A 15047-nucleotide genomic window follows, 5' to 3' on the forward strand; every position below is an offset into this window, starting at 1 on the left:
TTCAGCTCAGGTCATGATCTCGTGGTTCGTGGGATTGAGCCTGGTGTCAGGTTCTGCCCTGGCAGCGTGGAGCCTGCTTGGGATCTCTCTCCCTCTCTTTCTCTCTGCCCCTCCCCTGCTCATGCTCTGTCTCTCTCTCTCTCAAAATAAATAAACATGAAAAAAAATTTTTTTAAACAATACACACACAATGTGGACGTATCTGTCACATGGTGAATGGATAAAGTGGCACTGGCTGCCCAGATATGAAGCCAGAGCTTTGTGAGGAAGAAGTGACACACCAGGGGGCACAGCCATAGACCCTGGAAGCCATTTAATCTCCCTTAATCTCCTTCTGTCTCTCTCTTCCTCTCAATCCTTCTCTCTGTCCTTCTCCCTCCCTCTCTCTCTCCTTGTCTCTGTCCCTCCCTCTCTCTCTCTTCTCCCTCTCTCTCTTCTCCCTCTCTCTCCTTCTTTATCTCCTCTCTTCTCTCCCCTTCACTCTCCTTTCTCTCCCTTCTTCCCCCCAATCCTCTCTCCTCTCTATCCTTCTCTCTCTCTCTTCTTCCCCCCACTCCACTTTCCCCTTCTGTCTCTCCTTTCTTTCTCTTCTCTCCCTTCTTTCCCCTGTCCTCTCCCTCCTTCTCTCTCTCCTTTCTCTCTCTCTTTCTAGTTTTTGGCCTTGGTAGTGCTTCCTTATTAACATCATTGATTTCACCCAAAAAAAACCTGACATACAGTCAAAATATCTGCTGAGAAATCTGGGTGGTGACAGGACACACACATGCCTGAGTTTTCAGGTGTCTAATACCCCTGTGTCTAATTCCACATAGCTTGTGCCCAGTGACATGGGTAGAGAGAGCCTGGGCCCTCTGAGCCCAGCTCCTGAGGGAAATACAGAGGCCCCTGCTCCCTCTCCTATGCTGTGCCCGAGTTGCCTGGGTGGCCTGAGGGAGCAGGAGGTCACCATCCTGACCTCCAGCTGTGCCCCCAGCAAGCAGACTTCCAGATCTACTCGGAGTACTGCAACAACCACCCCAATGCCTGTGTGGAGCTCTCCAGGCTTACCAAGCTCAGCAAGTATGTGTACTTCTTTGAGGCCTGCCGGTTACTGCAGAAGATGATAGATATCTCCCTGGACGGCTTTCTGCTGACACCGGTACAGAAGATCTGCAAGTACCCTCTGCAGCTGGCTGAGCTGCTCAAGTACACACCCCCCCAGCACAGGTAGGAGGCTGCTGGAGAGGGAGGGCAGTCTGAGGCTCTTCATGCCTTGGGTCAGCCAGAGTGTTGAGTTCTGTTATGAGTGTTTACTCATAGTAAAATAGTCCCTGCTGTCACATGCTGTCATTACAATGAAAGAAGAGGACAAAAATAGGATGTTAAGTTCTGTGGTGCCCAGACGCACCGTCTGGCATTGACAAGTGAAAACTGCCAAGGGCATAGCCCCAGAGGGAGGCAGCTCCACAGCCCCTCTCTGCCCTCCCTAGTACAACCTTCTTCCATGTCTGTTATGCCCCAGGGACTTCAAGGATGTGGAGGCAGCCTTACATGCCATGAAGAATGTGGCCCAGCTCATCAACGAACGGAAACGGAGGCTTGAAAACATTGACAAGATTGCTCAGTGGCAGAGCTCCATAGAGGATTGGGAGGTGAGGGCCCCACAGCTCGGAAAATACCGTGGGGCATGGCTCCTTGCTTTAAAATCACGCTTGCCTTTGAAAAATCTAGGAAGGAGCTGAAGTGGGAGTCATGCTCTGGGAGCTCGCAGTAGGAGAGCTGGTCCTCTGCCCAGGCCAACCCACTGGAGCATGCAGCTGCAGGCCTGGTGGCCTCTTTCCTGGTCAAGAGTGCCCAGCATGTGTGACATAGGATGCTGCTCCCAGTGCAGTCAGCTGACCCAGCAGGAGGAGCTAGTCCTCAGCCCTCAAGGGACAGGCCAGATCCCCAAGTGGCAGTAACTACTGGGACTCCCAACAGAAGGGTTCAGGCCTGCCACAGCATGACCGAAAACGGATTGCCATGGGTTTTCATTCCATTCCTGATTCCATTCTTCAGGCTTGCACATGACCCTTATATCCACCAGTCTTGCCTTCTGAAGCCACCCAGAGACCTGAATGGGGACATTCCTGTCCTTTAGAGGCCTTCCCGTCCTGCTCTCTCCACCCCCACCCACCAGCCATAAAATGTTATGAAAATACAGATTCCTGGACCCCACCCTAGAAACACAGAATTAGAATCCCTGGTGGCAGGGCTGAGCAGTGTAGTCTTTGGGGTTTTTTTGTTTGCTTGTTTTCTTTTCCTGGTGACTGGTTCTGAGGCCTAGCCCTGGCTAAGGACCCCTACAAACTCACTTATCCCAAACTGAATGGCTGCCAAGAACTGGCTATGGTTTGCATTTTCTAAGGAGGAACCAGAGTGAGGCTTGGCTTAGCCTGAAAGTTTGAGGTCTGATGATGGAGCTTCAGGTACTAACTACATTTAGCTAAGAAAACTTCATAAGCCCCTAAAGACAAGGCTCACAGGTGACTTGAGCCAGGTCTAATTATTCTTGAGCATAGCACTGTCTAATCGAAGTATCATGGGAGCCACATGGGTCATTTTAGATGTTCTAATAGCTATCTGGAAACAGAAAAAAAGCAGGTAAAATTAATTTTAATAATGTTTTATTTAAGTCAGCATATCCAAAGTGTTTCAACGTGTAAGCAACAAAATCATTAGTGAAATATTTCACATTCTTTATACTAAGTCTTCAAAATTGGTGTTTACTTACATGACATCACAATAGGGATCAGCCACATTTCAAGTGTGCACATGACTGGCCGTCACTGGCCCCATTTTGCAGAGACAACTAACTTGTAGGTTAAACCACCTTTTTACTCCTTAACACCCCACTGTGCCCACCACTGCCTTGGGCTTCAAGAGCAACCCCTCCCTCTGTGGCCTGCTGCTCACTGCAGACCCTAGCCCAGTGGGGGCCACAGGCAGACCAGGCCAGTGGGGAGCCTGCCCAACTCATGACAGAGGCAGGGGGCAGTGCCCAGTGGAGGGGGCTTCCCAGTTTGGGTACACTCAGCTCATAGTGTTCCTTGGGGTCCACCAGGGGGAAGATCTCCTGGTCAGGAGTTCGGAACTCATCTACTCGGGGGAGCTGACCCGTGTTACACAACCACAAGCCAAGAGCCAGCAGAGGATGTTTTTCCTCTTTGACCACCAGCTCATCTACTGCAAGAAGGTACCAGAGCTGCTGTGCCCTGCTGGACACAGAGCGGGAGTGGAGGGGGTGAAGCTGGGGGCTGGGAGTAGCTGCCAGAGAAAAGGAGCCACACACGTCCTGAGGACGTTCAGTACAGCAGGCCCTTCCCTGTTCAGGCCCATAGGGCCAGGATGAGGATCGTTGTTTGTGAAGGAAGCCAAGTAGCCCGAGGACCATGGGGTGGCCCTCACAGTCTGACCAGGGTCCAGTGCTGTTGAGAACACCCTCCTTCATGACCTAACCTCTGCTTGCTTCTAAAGCCACCTCAGCTCCCCCTGAGCCCTGGCATCCTCTGCTCCTGTTGCCTCTTCTTTGCCGTTAGCTTCTGCTCCTCTCAGCACATGGCCCAAGTGGCCCTGTTCAGGAAGCCCTCCCGGTCAACTGATACTGGGCCCGGCCCGGTAGGCCTGGTACTCTTCTGTTGTGCAGTATGGGCCCTGACCCACTGTCTCCATGGCTGCCTCTCTGTGAGGCAGTGGGTGCCCTCCAGGCTAGTCAGTAATTTCACTGAAGGCACGAGGCTCCTCCAGCATGGGTTCAGCACACAGCTGTGGGCCACACCACACTCTGCCCTTGTGAGCTTACCACCTGCTGGGAAAGTGGGTGTGCAGCCCGCTGGCCCTTCTGACTGCAGGGCAGGGGGTGAGGCATAAATAGGTCAGGAGAGTGGTTCAGAGGCCTGAGAGGTAAGGACTTGAAAAGCAGGATATAGAGCAGGAGCTCACAGAGTCTCTGGTAGGACCTTCTCCGCCGGGATGTGCTGTACTATAAGGGCCGAGTGGACATGGATGGCCTGGAGGTGGTGGACCTGGAGGACGGGAAAGATCGAGACCTCCACGTGAGTGTCAAGAATGCTTTCCGTCTGCTCTGCGGCACCACGGGAGAGAGTCACCTGCTGTGTGCCAGGAAGCCTGAGCAAAAACAACGCTGGCTCAAGGCCTTCGCCAGGGAGAGGGAGCAGGTGCGGCTGGACCAGGAGACAGGTGCGAGACCCCACTCAGCCTTGATCCACTGTGAGGGCCCACCCAGCCCTCCTCACCCCTGAATGCAAGGTCAGGACAACCTTGAGACTGCGAGGTAGCCATGTGCCACAACCCAGGGCAGCTCTTCATTTCAGCCCCAAGGCATGGCATGGTCTGTTGGCCTGTCCAGGTTTTTCTACCACACACACTCCATAAGGTGGGGGCCTTCTCAGTTGCAGAGACCTGATGAGGCCCCTTTCCAGCACAAAGCATTCAAGTAGGATTTGGGCATGGGCTTTGAGAAACCTCACCCACCCCAACATAAGCAAGATACCTCCCTGCTGCATTCCTTTTCTCTCCATGGGCCCCTGGACATCACACTCAGAATGACCAGATTGGCTCTTGGTCTGGGAAAGAGCCTCCACCATAGTGGAAAGGACACTAGATGCTGAATAATACATCAAGGACTGGGTCTGGGTGAGAGATGGGGTAGGGCAAGGATGTAGGGAGGGCCCACTGAGCATCTCCTCTGCCTGGTTGGCCAAGGCAGGCTGGCTGAGCAGGATACTGAGCATCTGCAGCATGATGGGACACCAGACCCTGTGAGAGATGCAGGATACACCAGGTGCCAAGAGGCACAGGACAAGAGCAACACTGGCTGGGGAGGGGGAGGAGGTGGAAGTCAAGTCCTCAAAATAAGAAGAGGTCAAGCAGAGGTCTCATTTGGGGTCCTCCCTCCCAGGCTTTTCCATCACCGAGCTGCAGAGGAAGCAGGCCATGCTGAATGCCAGCAAGCAGCAGGCCACCGGGAAGCCCAAAGGTAAGTGGATGGTACCCTACCTCCTCCCACAGCAGCCTGGCCCTACTACCTGATCAAGATCAAACTCCTCTCTGACCCCCAGAACAAAGCCAGCTAGCATGTAGGTCCCATCTGCTGCCCACTGCCCTTTCCAGGTGTTTGTTCCCAAAGATTGGTGGTAAGGGGCCACTGGTGACAAAGCTTTAATCAGTGTGCAGTTGATAATTTTGCTCTCAATCCCCTCACATCCCCCAGAGCAGTAGCATTAATGACAGCACACCTCCCCAGGCAGGACTGCTTTCTGGCAGGCCTCCGTACAACCTCCTGGCAAGGAGCCCATATCCCCATTCCAACAGAGCTGATAAATGCCTGGCACGGGGCCTGTGCCATGGAGAAGCTCCAGGGCCCCACACCGTCCCAGGTTTCCTGGCCATCCCCTCTACAGTGGCTCAGGCCACTGGATGTGGTCAGCCCCATGAAGGAACTTCCCTCCCATGGGATGGGACCCATTCGGCCTCCCCCCCCGCCCCAACCATGGCAGCAGAGGCTGCCATTCTGCCATGTGACACCTGGCTCCCTAGGCACCTATGATCCCTGCTTTCTTTTCCTGCTCAGCCCTCAGCCGGCCCTACTACCTGGCACGCCAGAAGCACCCGGCACTGCCGGCCAGCCTGCCCCAGCAACAGGTCTTGGTACTGGCAGAGCCCAAGCGGAAGCCATCCACCTTCTGGCACAGCATTAGCCGGCTGGCACCGTTCCGCAAGTGAGCCAGCCCCCACCTGACAGCACCATATGGACCTGTCCCTCCAGTGGGCCTCCAGCTTTTTCTCCCTGAGGCCCATAGCATGTGGCCTCCTCTGCCTGTCATGTGCACTGGAAGTTACAGGCTGAGGGAGGGAACTGCTCGGTGCCCCATTCTTCGTTTCTTCCCCACCACTGGTGCACTGAAGACACCAGCTGGAGGGGCAGGGGCCCACAGCGGTGAGCCTTCCGCCATCCTCTGGACCTCTATGGGGCCTCCTGGGAGCCACAGCTCAGAGCCACCGGCCAGGTCAACACGCGTGAGAGGACTGGCCACTCTGGACCCTCTTCTCTGGACATCTTATTATCCCTCCTCCTGCTGTCTCTGGGCAGACTGCCTTCAGCCCCTGCAAAGTTGGGCTGTGTGCCCCTCTGTCCTCCTTCAGGCCCCTGGTCCCCAGCTGGTGGTGCCAGGCAACTTGCATCCCTGGATGGTGGGAACCGGAATTCTGTGCACAAAAATGTCGGGCCCAGAGCCCACCTCTTTTGCCTCCCAGTCCCTCTCTAGACACTCCTGGCTGCTGGACACCCTCTTCACTTGTGATGTGTTTATAGTGGAAAGAAAACAAAACCATAGTCACTGCATACTTCTGTCAGGGTTTGTGACCAGTCCACGTGTAGTTGTGGGTTGACTCCAGAACCTGCTCCCAGTTTGTCTGGATTGTTCTGTTTTTCTAACATTGGGGAAAAGTAATTGTTATTAGTGACACAGAAAGATTGCCTTACCCTAAGTGAGTGTGAGAAGCCATAAGGACTGAATTCTGTAGCCCAGCATCCAGGACTGACCCACTAACCCAGAGTCCAGTGAGCATGTGAGTTAAGAGGGAAGCCTATGTCCTGCCGAGAAGGGTCACAAGTACAGCCAGAACCTGGCTTGTGGGTGCAGGAACACTGAGCTGCCCCTCTGGCCTAAGGGAATTCAGCAGCATGTACAGTCAGTCACTCTTGCACTATACCTTCTCCAAGCCAGAAGCCACATTTAATTTCATAAAGAAACATGAAAAAATAACCTGTCGGCCCTGGTTTTTCCATTTGTGTCTATGCATTTTCTCCTTTGCATGCTCCATCCTTCCTATGACAGTTACCTTTCTCTGCCCTGGGCCTCTCCTTAAACAGAAAGGATGAGCCCAGCATCGCCCAGTGTGGTGGGAGCTCCCTTACTTGCAAACCATACCCTCAGAGCTTTGGTGGAAAGAAGCGAAGGTGGCGGGAGAAATGCTTCAGATGCTCAGAAGGAGCTGCGAGGACAGCATGTGGTCTGGGAGCTGTCCTGGTATGGGATACAGCTGGCTCGGCTCCTCCAACCACAGGGGGCTGGAAGCCTGTTGGCTCCCTGACTGCTCCCAGAGTCCATGTTTAGCTGAAGTTAGCAAATGTGAATTTGGGGGATTGGCAGTCTGCAATCTTTCTGGGTTTTAGCATCCTCTTCAATGAAATAGAGAAGAATGTGTCCTCCAGGATGGGGACCAGGACACAAGACCAAGAGAAAAGGAACAGGGTCAGCTTTCCTCCCCTTTCCCCTGAGGAAGCAGTCTTCCCAAACTGTTGCCTCCACACACCCTTACACACCGTGCTGTCACAACACCACACAAGGTCACCACAGCCCAGCACAAGGCCTTCTGCCCCCAAACCCTGCATGTCCTAACTAGAAAGAAGCTACACCACCTTCCAGCCAGGCCATGCCACCTCAAAATAAACCCTACAGGAAAAAAAAAAAAAACATAAAAATCACACTATGCAACACAAGTCAATCTTTATTGAAAACTGCAGTATTAATACATAACAAGTCTTGTTACAATAAACGTGCTTTTAAGAATTTTAAATCTGAGCTCTACTCATCAGATTGCATAAAAAATTAAAATAGTATGAATTTACACTTAATGGAACTGGCTCAGGATGGATGTTCCATTCCTTTGTATTGATTGACACCGTAAGTTCAATGCAGAGGTGAGGGATGCCTTTAACAATGGAAGACAATGCCGACATAAGCTTAAAAAAAGTACCAAGAAAACGGTCTAAAAAAAGTATTTAAAAATCATTAAACAAACAAACAAAAAAAGGAACCATTTCCTAGTCAGTCATAACCCACGTGGTTCCTTGGGACCTCTCCTCAGAGCAGCCATCACGTTAAACCCTGCCAGGAGCACAGCAGAGCCCATCTATTTTACTGACCACTAGTCTACACAAGGACCCATGGGAGACTGACAGGGCTCAGGAGGCCCAAATGAGACACCTGTCATCTCCAACACAACAGCCCTGGGAGCACACATTTCCTGAAGCCCACTGCAGGTTCCCTGAACAGATGCCTGCCTCTCCTCTGTCTCCCTGTCCCAAGTGAGTAAACTTTAAGGTTACCCCTAGGGTTTTCTGTTCTTCAAATGAATGTGGGGGGGGGGGGGGGGCAAATCCTCTAAAACACGTAAGATCAACTTTGCAACTTTCTACCCAAAATGATCAGACCCTCCTCTGCAGCGCGTCATCTGCAAGTCTGTTCAAAATAGTCTGACGCACCTTCAGAGAGCTCAGGCTGAATAATAAACAGCTCAGGGGAAAAACACAAATATTTGAGATATGCTAGAAACAGCTAAGAAGTCTGCCCTTCCCCTGAGCCAACCACACTCCTCTCTAGAGAACCCCCCCACCCTTAAAAAGCACCAGAAAGAACCAGAAGCTGCCCCTCACCCTCCAAGCACTTGCCCTTAAAACTGCCCGTGAGCCTGCTGAGGGGTCAGACAGGCATCCTGTCCTGACTGGGCAACACCCAGGTTGGCGACGACTAGGGTATCCAGCCATTAGCTGCCAGGTGGGGAGAAGGTGGCCCAACCAGTCAGAGTAATACTGTTTCAAATGTGTACAGGAACAGGTGAAGAAGGGTGGATTTCCTTTTGAAGTAGGCCCCAATATTGATGTGGTTGGTGTGTGCCACCCTTTCACCACCAACTGGCAGGCACACTCACAGAAACTCACATGCCAGATATCAGCATATCCAAAATGCCGTAAGAATATATTTCCTCTTATTACAGAAGCGATGGTGCCACCAGATGGAGCAAGGCACTGTACGCCGAGAGTGGGAAGGGTAGGATGCTCACCAACAAGTACCCAGCCCAAGTCTCAAGACCTCTCTCATGTCCTATAAATACATTTGCATAGCACTCAAGAAACAGATTCACAGAACAGCAACTGGTAGGCCTCATTAACCATACCAACAAGAATGTTCTGACAAGATTTAACACAGAAGACATAAAAGGTTCTGGAAGCGCCTTGCCTTCATGCCTCCCACGAATGGCCCTGGTCCTGATGTTGGCCTCACTTCTCAGAGGCAGCGGGTTGATGGGAACATTGCTCATCACTAAAGTCACCAGGCCCAGATCCAAACAAAACTTCCATAAGCAGAGAAACAGGCCTCCTGAACCTTGGCAGAGAGGCTGTAGAAGATTTTTTTAATTATCCATGATGACGACGTTCATGTTTAGAGGAATTAGGTCCTTGCCTACCTGTCTCCACTTCCAAAAGAACCATAATTCAGCTGAAAGAGTATCAAATTAGGAATGTCACATACAAAAAAAAGGCCGTTTCTCTGTTCCACAATTATGCTTGGGATATCAAATTATGCAATTTTATAACAAGTTCTATTCCTTAATTATTTTTACTGGAACTGCTGTTAAAATTACAATCTATGATAGTTTTGCTACTATTCATATGTCCAGATTCTTACCTACTAGATAAGATCTACCTTTCATTATATTTGGTAGCTGATGCCCTGATGTGAAAAGATTTCCACACAGATGTATTCCATTATGCAAAGGTATTTGATAAAGTCTCCCAACTCACCTTCACAAAAGGGAAAAAAGATTTTAAAAAATTATAGGGGGTAAAGTGTTTATGAGCTGATGTAAATGGGAGCAAAATGCAACCCAACCTTCTTGCTCTTGAAAACACTATTTAATTCAGTGCTTGTGAAAACACTCACCCTGTGTGCACCATGTCTCAAGCAAGCCCAATGAAGCATCCGATATAACTTCTACATTTGAGTGACTCCACCCTTACACATAGGATGTGTGTGTGTGTGTGTGTGTGTGTGTGTGTATGTGTGTTTTCCCATTTTGATGTTTAGGGCTTTTTTAAAGCATACACTAAAATCATATTTTCTCCTAATCTATTACACTAAACTAGGAAAATGGACTTTTCTGTTACTTGATCAGTTCAGCCCTGGAACCCTTGGAACCTCATGGATATTATAAACCATCCACCGTACAGATGGAATAACCAGCACAGAGCTAAAGTAGACACAAACTGTGTGCCTGGGGTACATGGTACACACACACACACACCCACACACACACATACACACTCTCTCTCTCTCTCTCTCCACACACACACACACACACACACACACACACACACAGACACACGTGGGTTAAGTGCTAATGAAGCAATTTAAGGTACTTATCAGTAAGCACACTATGTTAACAGACATTAGGAATAAGGAACCTTCTGTTTACAATGATCCATGCAAAAATATTCCTAAACTTCTTATAAAATAAAACGTGAAAAAAGAAAATTATGGGGTACTTACTATAAAAAATAAGGTTACCAAAGGCTCAGGGGTCAGGTGTCCCACTCAGGAAATGGGGCCGAAAGCCAAACCAGTGCCAGAGCCCTGACCTAGCTGCCAGAGACGTAAGAGCAGGGTCCCCTCCCCAACCAAAGCCCATACACTTGAAATGATGGGGTGAATAGGAGCACATCCACCCCCTGACAGACTGCTGAAAGGGAACAAAACCCTCACCCTCCCACCCCCTCTGTGAACAGACACACTCCCACTGATACAAGCTGGGCACATTTAAGCAAAAAAAAAAAAAAAAAAAAAAATCCCCTTCATTTCTTATATACAATATTCTGACTTTAAACACAAATTCCTTTCTAAATAAATCCTGGCAGGCAAATGCATTCTGATGCTGCCTGGGCCCTTGCTGTCCATACCTGCTTTGTGCTGAGAGCCCTCAGCTACAGATGGCAGACAAGGCTCACAGACCAGAGGCACCAGCCCCTCCCTCACACCTCCCCAGACCCATCTCCAGAAGTCTCCTCCAGATGGTGTTAGATGACAAGGCCCCTTCAGGTGGATGGGCTGAAACACAGCCACAGCCCTGCCTCTCTACAAGAAACAATTTCAAATCGAGTTTTGTTCCCTTTTAATAGTTCTTTTAAATATTTAACTTTCTTCGTAACAGACAGCTGAAATCTTTGCCCTTCGTTGGTGGGGGAGTGGTAGAGGACAGCAATGCCCACATATGTTTTCCGTACTGAAACTTCTGGGGGCGGGAGGGACGAATGGTTTTCTAAGCTAAACAAAGGAGAAACCAATACCTCCTCCAAGTGTGACTGTTTCTCCTTCACACATCTTCCATCCCAGGAAAATAATTTAATTCTACATAAAACTTTCCCAATAAAGACACAGAAAACCTCATCTCTACGTGTAGGAGACTTGTAATGAAAATTGAGATGGCAGAGAAAACTGCTTTGCTGATACACAGACAACCTCTTGCCCCTAACTGTACTGGCCATACAACTCTATACTTTCATGATCATCTCTAAGAATGTCCACACCACAATGTTTAGGCAAGCCTAAACGGCAAGGAAAGGGACGTCCAGAAAGCTGGCTGTGCCCCAGGCAGTGGTGGCCCACCCTGCACTTTTCCTGTCCCTGCGACTCTCTTCCCGTGCAGTCAGTGTGAAAGAAACAGATGGCTGAAAACTCAAAGTCCACGTTACCAACTGGCAACCCACATCAACCCCAAAGGCCGAAGAATCATCCAAGGGATTTCAGATACTCTATGAAGAAATTCACTTTAACACTTATAACTTGAAGACTCTGCATACATTACAACAGTGCATTAGTGATACAAGTTGTAAAATGCTTTTCCATTCCTTTGGGTTTTGCATATGATGGTTTTGCATCAGTCACTGCAGGTAGATTGAGCAAGCTTTGTTTTTTGTTTGTTTTTTTTAAACATGCATTCAACTAGATATGATTCAGAATAGATTAATACTCCCTTTTTATCATTACAGTTAGCTAAAAAATTGCCAGGCAGCCCACAAAACAGGAATTGCTTTAAGACCAACCCACAGAGTCAGTTGGAAACTAATGGCGCTGGGACCTGCTGGGCCGGGCCAGAGTAGTGTTAGCTAAGTGTCGAGAGCATTAAGAAGAAAGTCCAGGTTGGAGGCGCGAGGCCTGCAGCACCAGCTGTGGAACCTCCAAGATGTGACTGCACAGCTCCATCCTCAAACCTGGCAGGGGGAGAAAGACAAACATGGTCACACGGAGCACCCCTGGCACCGCTGCTCCAAAAAGGAATTTCATTTAAGTCAAGGAGGACAAAACCCACTAGGACCAGAAAGGGCAGCAGTGGGAAAGGCCACTGCTCCTGGTTGCCGCACACCTTAGAGTGACTCCTGGTTACAACCAGAATCCTAGTTCCTGTAGGAGGCAGTAGGAGATTAGAGCACAGACTAGGAAAGGAACAAAGTATATAGTGTACACAGCAAGTACTCAATGGTTTCCTTCCTTCTACTTTCTAAGAGTCCAAATAAGAACAAATCTTTAAATGCCACACTGCCCTTGGATTAAGAGGGGCATTTAAGCATTTTTCTCGTTAGTGCTTAAAATATAGATTTGTCATTCTGTACTGGAAAAAAAGCCAACCCAGGTTTCACCAGTCACTTACATTTGCAGGGTGATCACCACTGAGGGGGCACGTAGCTGTAGGTGGGCGTTCCTGGGGCCCGATACGTGGGCACAGTGACTGGGTGGGGGGCAACAGGAGTTGGGGAGTGGGCGGTCAGCAGGGTACCTGGAAGAAAGAGCAGCTGTCTCAATGGCAGGCAGCACTACCCACATGAGGCTAGCCTATGTCACCATGCAGCTCCATGCTGCCAGAAAAGAGAGCTCTGGCCTGTCCTGCTTTAACAGGAAGAGGGGTGGTCACGACCTAGACTGCTGTCAGAATTCAGATCATACACAACTCAAAGTTGTATAAACACAGCAAGCTCATATGATAATGTCTGTAGAAGGCTCTGTGCCTTCCCTTCATATAAGCATACTCAATGATTTTTGCAGATCAGATGATAATCAACAAATTAATCATTATTTACCCTTAAAAAGAAAGATATTCAGGTGCCTGGGTAGGTTAGTCAGTTAAGCACTGGACTTCAGCTCAGGATCTCCCAGTTCATGAGTTTGAGCCCTGCATTGGGTTCCTCAGGAACAGTGCAGAGCCTGCTTGAGATTCTCTCTCTCCCCCTCTCTGTCCCTCCAAACACCCCTCCCCAAATAAATAAGCTTTTACAATGAAAAAATTTTTAAAAAGGAAGGAAATTTGTCCATGCTACCCATGGATGAATATACAGGATGTCATGCTAAGTGAAATAAGCCAGTCACAGAAAGACACACCCAGTAGGATTCCACTTACATAAGGTATCTCAAGTAGTCAAACTGATAGAAAGTAGAATGGTGGTGGCCAGGGGCTGGGGAGTGGGAGGGTGGGGCAGGGGAAAAAGAGAGCTGTTATTTAATGAGCACAGATCTTCAGTTTTGCAAGGTGAAAGAGATCTGTTTTACAACAATGTGAAAATACTTAACACTACTCAACTAATACAGTTAAAAATGGTTAAGAGAGTAAAAATTAAAGAGAGGGAAGGAGGGAGATTCTAAACTACATGACCTTGTAAGTACATGAAGATAAATGTATTTTCCCTATATCTGCAGAAAACTCAGCAACTCTGAGTCCATCTGTAAATCAGCATAACCTCCAACCTAACGGCCTCACCCTGCTTTTCTTCACTTCCCATCTTCCTGCCCACAACCAACCCAGGGCCTGCCATCTCTCCCTTCACGTGCCTCAAACATGCAGTTTCTGTCTGTGCCTTCACAGAAAAGTATGGGAAAACCAAATACAAGGGAGACTCTGAGCAGAAACACACATGGTATCCTAACACACCTTTCTCTCTGGCACAATCTCCCTATATTGGAGTTAAAGGGGGAAAAAAAAGAGAGAGGGAGGGAACAATATTAAAACACACACACACAGCCATGGGCAAGCAATGACATCTTCCGTACTTGGCTGCGTGCCACAGACAACCCACATGCCCACTGGGGGCTCACAGGGAGATATGCACATCCTAGCCAGGAGTCTCATCTCTCTGTGATGTATTTTCCTGAGCAAGGGAAAGGGAAGCCTTGGGAAATAAAGGTGACCAATGCCAAAGATTTTCTATAAGAGGCTGTTATGTCCATGAACACAAAGCCAGCTTTCCTAGATTCATGCAAACACCAACATTCACACAACTTGCCCTGCAGCCTACACTAAAGGGGAGTTATCAGGAAGGCCAGCCCACCCAGATACAAAGTGATCACCTTCTGCCCAAGCTTGGTATGTTCACTGGTATGCCCCTCAGCCCTACTGCTAAGGGCTCAGCTCACCTGTCTAATACATTGATCACTATCCACTCATGCCCCATGGGGAGGGTACTTGGTTCTTGGCTGGTCACACCTCTCCTCTCAACCAAAAGAAGAAGGGGAAGAAATGAAAGGAAGGGAAAGAAGGATCATATGCTGTTCCTTTCCCAAAGAGTATGTCCTTCCACACAACTCAAGCCATTGAAAAATCAAACCAAGGGTCAGAGAATTAGTGAGCTCTCCCGTCTCCTGGCTCTCATAAAACAGGCAACCCAGGGTCAAGGACTCACCTGCTGACATGGCCATAGTGGTCCCAGCCACCATGCCCATGGTGACGCCATTGCCTCTAGGTGGAGGGATGGGAGCAGGGTACACTGTTGCTGGCATGCCGTTGGGCTGCACCACCGTGGTGTGGTGGATGACATGAGGGGGTGCTGCATACAGGGGCTGTGTGTAGTACGTGCCCTGCTGCAGGGAGGAAGAGAGACAAATACCACAGGGCTCCACACCTCATGGGTCAGAGTCCAGAGAGAACCAACCCTTCCCACACACACAATGCCCAAGAGCACTTAATTAAGGGACCCATAGCACACCCAGGCCTACCTGTGCATAGGGGCTCTGCTGGGGGTAGGCACTTCGCACAGGGTACACAGCAGTCTGGTAGGGGTTGGGGGAGGAGGAGTATGGTGGCACTGCCCCGCTGGTGGGGGAACAGGACACTTTGTAAGGTGTGCCAGGAGTGTAACCTGAAACAAAGAAGCCAGTGGCCAGTGAAAACCCAAGAGATTT

General features: G+C 49.6%; 2 protein-coding genes across 10 annotated transcripts in view; one reads left to right on the forward strand and one right to left on the reverse strand.

Annotated features, from left to right (window-relative positions):
- The window catches only part of ARHGEF4 (Rho guanine nucleotide exchange factor 4), a 285073-nt gene extending 278691 nt beyond the window's left edge, over positions 1-6382 (forward strand). For all 6 annotated transcript variants that reach the window (XM_086718280.1, XM_086718282.1, XM_086718281.1 and 3 more), the window contains 6 exons: positions 974-1206; positions 1502-1631; positions 3083-3214; positions 3975-4218; positions 4940-5017; positions 5612-6382. In XM_086718280.1, coding sequence (XP_086574406.1) covers positions 974-1206; positions 1502-1631; positions 3083-3214; positions 3975-4218; positions 4940-5017; positions 5612-5763 — 969 coding nt within the window. In that variant the 3' untranslated portion in view covers positions 5764-6382. The remainder of the gene's footprint in view (positions 1-973; positions 1207-1501; positions 1632-3082; positions 3215-3974; positions 4219-4939; positions 5018-5611) is intronic.
- Positions 6383-7533: 1151 nt separating this feature from the next.
- FAM168B (family with sequence similarity 168 member B) overlaps positions 7534-15047 on the reverse strand; it is a 37098-nt gene continuing 29584 nt past the window's right edge. For 3 of the 4 annotated variants that reach the window (XM_086718286.1, XM_025935215.2, XM_086718287.1), the window contains exons 4-7: positions 14862-15004; positions 14549-14726; positions 12529-12654; positions 7534-12091 (exon numbers count right to left, since the gene is read on the reverse strand). In XM_086718286.1, coding sequence (XP_086574412.1) covers positions 12542-12654; positions 14549-14726; positions 14862-15004 — 434 coding nt within the window. In that variant the 3' untranslated portion in view covers positions 7534-12091; positions 12529-12541. The remainder of the gene's footprint in view (positions 12092-12528; positions 12655-14548; positions 14727-14861; positions 15005-15047) is intronic. The other variant, XM_086718288.1, reaches the window with a different exon arrangement.

This window comes from Puma concolor, chromosome C1, assembly GCF_028749965.1.
Source record: "Puma concolor isolate L17-30 chromosome C1, mPumCon1.1.hap2, whole genome shotgun sequence".
Taxonomy (NCBI): Eukaryota; Metazoa; Chordata; class Mammalia; order Carnivora; family Felidae; genus Puma; species Puma concolor.